This window comes from Austrofundulus limnaeus, unplaced genomic scaffold (assembly GCF_001266775.1).
Source record: "Austrofundulus limnaeus strain Quisiro unplaced genomic scaffold, Austrofundulus_limnaeus-1.0 Scaffold5, whole genome shotgun sequence".
NCBI classification, from domain to species: domain Eukaryota; kingdom Metazoa; phylum Chordata; class Actinopteri; order Cyprinodontiformes; family Rivulidae; genus Austrofundulus; species Austrofundulus limnaeus.
Genome location: NW_013952407.1, coordinates 2190429 through 2197136, shown reverse-complemented (window position 1 = coordinate 2197136; position 6708 = coordinate 2190429). Strand labels below are relative to the sequence as shown.

At 39.7% G+C, this 6708-nt stretch overlaps 1 protein-coding gene across 1 annotated transcript in view; it reads right to left on the bottom strand.

Annotated features, from left to right (window-relative positions):
• Positions 1-5564: 5564 nt before the first annotated feature.
• Positions 5565-6708, bottom strand: part of swap70a (switching B cell complex subunit SWAP70a) — a 9511-nt gene continuing 8367 nt past the window's right edge. The window contains exons 10-11 of the mRNA XM_014026829.1: positions 6184-6280; positions 5565-5965 (exon numbers count right to left, since the gene is read on the bottom strand). Of these exons, the coding sequence (XP_013882283.1) occupies positions 5847-5965; positions 6184-6280 (216 nt within the window). The 3' untranslated portion in view covers positions 5565-5846. The remainder of the gene's footprint in view (positions 5966-6183; positions 6281-6708) is intronic.

Sequence of the window (6708 nt, the reverse complement as noted above, 5' to 3'; positions counted from 1 at the left end):
GTACTGATAATGGTTTATAATAAAATAAATTTTATTATTATTATTTTAATTAGGGATGCACCAATATGAAAATTTCAGCCGATATTGATATTCGATATAATTATTGCTGTTATAGCTGATAACCAATATTTACTGATATTACACAAACACGCAAATTATTTGTAGACATACACTCACAAAAACATTTGGGTCTTTTTGATGCCGTAAATAAACGACCAGACCTCTGACATGGCTCCTACTTCAGTTATCACGCAGCATCAMTATCACTATCATGATCAAACAGATGTCGCTCAACCAATCATCTCCTTCCCAAAACAGAAACACAAAGATAAAAAGTGGGAAATCAATTTCGGACGTTAATATTGGCCCAGTTTAACTTATCAGACCGATACTGATATTCTAAAAATTGAGCAATATCAGCCGATGCCAGTGTTAATATCAATATATTGTGCATCCTATTATAATAAATTTGTTGGTACCTTTCCACAATATTAAATATATAAAAAACAACTGATGTGACTGAAGACAGAAAGATCTGTTTTTGTCTCATGTGTCTCAGAAACTTTGACACTTGTGCATCTTATTGAATTCCTGTGAACCTTCTCTCCAGAGCTCAGGATGACTCAAAACATGACAGATGGTGTGATCAGAAAGTCACATTCCTAAATGTTGGAACTTTAAGGTTTTGTGTCGGTTTTCTGGCCTTTTGTTTTTTTCCTCTCCTACAATCAACACAATCCTGACCGTGGGGGTCACATTTCCTCCGTGACMTTTTTAGGCCTGACTCAGAGGAAGYCTGAGGTCAGATGAAGATCTGATGTGGTGTCCCACACACACTACATCCATGCAGCTGCTTCTTTCTGGCAGCAGGTGTGAAGCTGCTCCGTGCAAACATCTGGGCAAAACCTCCTGCTAATTCCCTCCATGCTRGGCATATTTGCTCGGGGCACGGAGATTAAACCCGCAACCAGAAGGATGGAGCGGATGTTCTGCAGCAGGGCTGAGTGGAATGGCATGATCGGAATTATTTTATCCCTGGTGATGGAAACACTGTTTTCCTAACAAACGTTCGATCCAATCAGTAATTTCCTAAAGCTGTATTCATCTGAGAGGATCAAACAGGATTGATGTAAATTAGCAGATGAATAAATGTATGAGGGGATGAAAAAAAATCACTCTTACATAACCATGACGTGAGTACAACAGCGCTCCTGTGGTTCATTTTGACTTTGATGGCAAATTACTGATGAAAGCTTCCATCAGCCTGAAGGTCAGAGCTGTTTTACATGCGTTTCAGTATAATAGTAATCTTGTGTTACTTGGCTGCTTTCTTCCTCGAGGTTCAGTGATTTGTCTTGGACGGCTGAAAGCTCCTCTCACATAAAGAGACCGATCAAAAGCAGTTCAGACACGTCAGGCTGCACGTATCTGCTTGTTTTGGACCCGCTGCTCTTTCAGGGCAGTTACCACCATGGTTTAAAAACATAAAATAAAATGAAAAGGTTTCTTTATGGAGAGAACTGGCAAAATAGGCTGATTAGCCCTGCGGTAGAGACAAATACAGGTTTYTTGTGAGAACAAAGTTGTTTTGACATTTATGTTTTTTGGGACTCTAAAAACATCAAAAATGGCGAAAATATGACTTTTTATTTGTAACTTTTTGAAATATTAAAGTTCATTTGTGTTTTTCTCATAAAAACTCATTGAGATGATTTAAAATCCTTTGTTCTCTTTCAGCAACAGAAACTGATAATTTTAGCTGTTCTGCTAGTTTTTTTCCTACTTTTTTATCATTCCAACTTTCAGCTACTTTATTTAGTGCTAATTTTAGCTTTTAGCTACTGTTTTTTTATTTATTTTAGCATTTGAATAATGTTCTACCTCTTAGTTATTGCTCCTATAATTTTAGCTACTCTTGATAGTTTTAGCATACAAACACCATTCTGCTAGTTTTAGCTTTGGTGCTAATTTTAGCTTTTACCTGCTGTTTTGCTCCTTTTAGCCTTTCTACTGCTTTAGCTATTGCTCCTGAAATTTTAGCATTCAGCTACTCTTGCTAATTTTAGCTTACAGACCCTGTTCCGCTAGTTTTAGCTTTTACCTACTGTTCTGATCATTGTAGATTTCAGTTAATTTAGTGTTAAGTTTAGCTTTTATTTGCTGTTTTGCTTATTTTAGCATTTGTCTACTGCTTTAGCTAGTGTTGCTTTAATTTTAGCATTCAGCTACTCTTGCTAATTTTAGCATGCAGACACTGTTCTGCTAGTTTTAGCTTTTACCTACTGTTCTGATCATTGTAGCATTCGGTTGCTTTAGTGCTAATTTAGCTTTAGCTCATGTTTTTCTCATTTTAGCATTTGGCTAATGTTCTGTACTTTAGCTGTTGCTGCTATAAAATTTGCATTCAGCTACTATTGCTAGTTTTATCTCTCACCCACTGTTTTGTGAGCTTTTAGCTTGTAGCTACTGTTATCTTTTCAGAATTCAGCTTCTCTTTTGCTACTTTCACCTTTAAAGCACGGTTTAGCCCTGTTAGTTTCAGCTTGTTTTCTGATCATTTTAACTTTAAAAATTCAGATTCAGCTTTTTCACCATTTTTCTCCTTCAACCAAGTCGTGGAGTCCCACCTCAGAAGTGAGGATGATGTCAGCTGCCAGCTTTGCACCGAAGCATGAATCAGCCCCACTGCAGATGAGAAGCCAAACATGGTTCGCTCAGCCGTGAAGGGAGAAGCTCCGTGAAAACCTTTGAGTCGTCACTATGAGGGTTTCCTCAGAACAGTTGGGAGTCACGTTTTCTTTCGCAGCTAAAACTGAGTCCTGAAACGCTGAAAACCCACAYCGGAGGGCCGTGTAATCTAGAGGAAAAACAGGCATCTGCTGGAGTTTGTTGGATGGGGATGTTGTTTTGGACAGGAAGCTGATGAATTGGTCACGGGCATCCAGGTGCGTTTCGAACACATGGGGCAGGAGGGAGACGGAGATAGACATTTGGAATGCTGAGGGCTTGTGCAACTTAGCCACGGAGATGAGACTCTCAATTCTGAGAATAGCTATGTGGAGTGAGGGAGGGGGGCATATTTTTTTATACTTCTGGGACATAAATAACTCTTAAAAGAAGAAAATGCGAACAGCAAATCTGTTTATCAAACTGCGGGACAAAATTCCTAACAAACTGCAATAAAAACTTTCTGTTTTTTCCCCCCAAGTTGAGCCGTAAATCAAGCAGACAAAGAGGTCCATAAAATCTTTTCATCCCAGTAAAGTCCATGGTTAGCTCAAAGGTTTGTCTCTATCTGATCCTATCAGGAACCTGCACGCTGTCAGACCAGCAGCATGAATGCAGGCTCTTATCTCTCTCTGCTCGTGTCAACTCTGAACTCAGCCTGAACTCTTCTGGTTTTGCACCCAGGTCTGAGTGACACAGTCGGGGGGGGTGTTTCTGCACCAGCTCTCGCCGTGCAACAGACCCGGCGCCCACAGCTCCACTCGGCTGCAGTGCTCCTGTAGGTGAGGCGGWGGAACAGAAGCCTGTTGTTGCAGAGCTGCAGTTGTTTTGACAGAGCCTCGCCGCTGCACGTCCACTGAAGTCAACAAGCTGTCACCAAGTTCAACCCAGTCGTTGGAGTTGCTGTCGTGACGTCGGTGTTATCAGGTGGAAGTCAGCACCAGGATCAGATTAGTGCAGAAAGTCAGATGATCTGCCTTTTTAGTCAATTCAATGAATCTTTTGGATCAAAACAAAACAGAGCTGAAGAGATGACAGAAAGTTGTGACGCAGTGTTTTCCATTTAAAAAGGACATATCGAGCAAAATCCAATGTTTTAGCTTTGTTGTAGGCTACTTGGAGTCTCTAGGAGAGCAGAAAAGCTGAATTTAGTTTCTCCTGGTGCTGCGTAGATATCATTATATTCTGTTTGTGTCATATTTTCAACTCGTTCAGTTTTCTCTATGATTACATCACAGTATTTGTAAGGCTGGACGGACAAGTCTTCTCTTGTTGACATCTTTTAATTCACTTGTAAATAAAAAGTTTATGCGCAGCTATATAGTCATAAATGCCTCTAACTAGAATGGACTACTCTGGAAACTGGTGGGGGGCGAGAATTGTCTCGTTTTGACTTAAAGACACAGCATCGAAACGAGTTGATCTGAGACGCACCCCAGAAAAAGGGGTGATAGGGGGGGCTTGTGGAGCAACAATAAGGAGGAATTCAGACCGAAGCATTGCAGCTGCACTTTCTATAGACCTCAACTGAATGATTTAAAAGCATGATGTCTCCTTTAAACAAGATGGAGGTTGCAGTCGTTTGGACATAAAGATGATTAGCAGCAACATTTCAAATGAATCAACTAATAACAAAGAGAAAAGAATGAAAAAAAAAACAAAATAATGTTTGGCAGAGAGGATTTGACTAACCTTTCATGCACACAACCCACATGCTCAGCTCTGCTGCTCATCACTCAAATGCATGTTCCTTACAAATGTGGCACCATTATAAAGGTACATTACTAGGATTTCCAACCTTTTAAGATTTGTTGCCAAGAAGTATGGAAAGAAATAACCGACCAAACACAAATTTCCTTACTTTTTGTAAAGTAAGTAAAGATTTAGATTAGTGTAAAATATAATTTTCTATATTTTATGGTCATTTTAAAGAATTAAAATCCCTCTGTCGCTCAAACTTTGTTAGATTTTTCCCGTTAAAAACGGGTGGCTGTGGTGGAGTGGTTAGGGGAGTCGTCCCGTAACCGGAAGGTCGTCGGCTCGATCCCCCGTTCCAGTCGTCCTGGGCAAGACACTTCACCTGCCTTGCCCACTGATGGTGGTCAGAGGGTGGCGCCGGTGCATGGCAGCCCCGCCCCTGTCAGTGTGCCCCAGGGCAGCTGTGGCTACAATGTAGCTTACCATCATCAGTGTGTGAATGACTGAAGTGTAAAGAGCTTTGGGGTCTGAAGGGAGGGAGTTAGCAAAAAAGAAGCTGCAAGTGCTGTATAAGTTCAGTCCATTCACCATTTTTCCCATTAAAGATAAACCCAGGTGAAATGAGGAAGACTAGCGGTGACACACAAACGTTCAGAAAACAAACTGAAGGTTTGCTCAGYCAGTGATTTGTTTTATTCTCTTTGGATTCAGTGTTTCACTTCTGCTTCATTTCTTTTGAATCCAACCCTTTTTGCACGCTGACCTCTGCTGGAGCAGCGAGAGATGCACAAAGTTTGACTCCACAGATCAAATCAATAACTGACTGGTTCTTCATACAGTCAGGGTGGCTGTGGTGCAGTGGTAAAGCAGCTGACTTGTGGCCAGAAAGTCACAGGTTTGACTCCCTGCTTAGAGTTATATTTTTAACAGAAATTAAACAAAAACTTTTTGATGATCAGAGCTGAAACTTTTCCATCTTGCCCAAAATAAATAAGATTATTGCAGTGAGTTCTAGTTCTTGATTTGATCAATAAAAAATGAACATAACTTTTTTTTGTCAAAAATCCAGCCATTTTTAATTTATATCATAAGGAGGTTAATTCTGTTTGAAATCATTTTCATAAAAACGAAACTTTGACAACCTTTAAGAAGTTTTATTTATTTTTCAAGCAAATCCACTTTGTCTAAAAGATTATTTAACAGTGAACTCTAATCACAGTTTGTTTAAAATAACTCAAATAAAATGAACGACATTTTTTTTGTTACAGTCAGAATCTAGCTGTTTACTTCACAGTGTACAGAGTTTACCAGGTCGTGTTGTAAAAAAAATGGTTTCTGGATTTTTAACTGACTTCTTCTGGTTAAAACTCACAGAGTGAAGAAGAGGAATGARCTGAGACACAGCAGAGCATGTTTGTGTCTCACTGAGTTTGAGCTCCCTGACTTTTACTCTCCTGCCAGGATTTCTTCCTCAGCTCCAGCTCCATGTCTGTGAACGCCGCCGGACCCCAGTTAGTGATCCTCTGGGGGCCTTTATGACCTGAATAAAAAGAGACACAAGTTTCAACACAAAGAAATTTAAAAAATCAGTGTAGAAATTAAAATGCACTTACTGCAAGTCTAAGTTAATGCAGTTTATAAAAACAGCATCATATCTTGACTAAAACACACCTAAAAGTCTGGATGTTACTGAACAAACACCTGCAGCTACATGACGGTAGAATTAAGAACTAAAATATCCTGATAAAGCCCTCCCACCTGGCTGGATGAGGCGCACCAGACCCTCATGTTGGGCCACTTTGTCTTTCCACTTCCTGGTTTTATTCGCCGCTCGCTCCAGTTTCCTCGACACCTCCTGCAACGCACCAGGAGAAAACACACATAATGAACCCTCGTGTGTTGCCTTACAGGATTCATTCAATCAAGACACTGTGCAATTAAAACATAAACATAAAAACATTTGATGCATTGGGCTAATTTTACATCTGTCCCTTCAGACAATAAAAACAGATAACAACAAATAATAAAACTAATAGAAATCAGAAAACAAAAAACAGAAAAAACAATGTTTTGCAACAAATAACCTCTAACAGATTTTTTGAGAATTTAAAGGATTTTTCTGTTGAAAACAAAAACCTTCCTGGTTTGAGTCGGTCTTTTCTGTATAGAAGGAGAACAATGGGCCTCGTGCAAAAACCGTTCGTACGCACAGATTTGTTCTTAAGTTGTGCGTACGAGTGATTTAGGAGAATTTGTGGCATTCACCAATGTTTTCGTATTCTA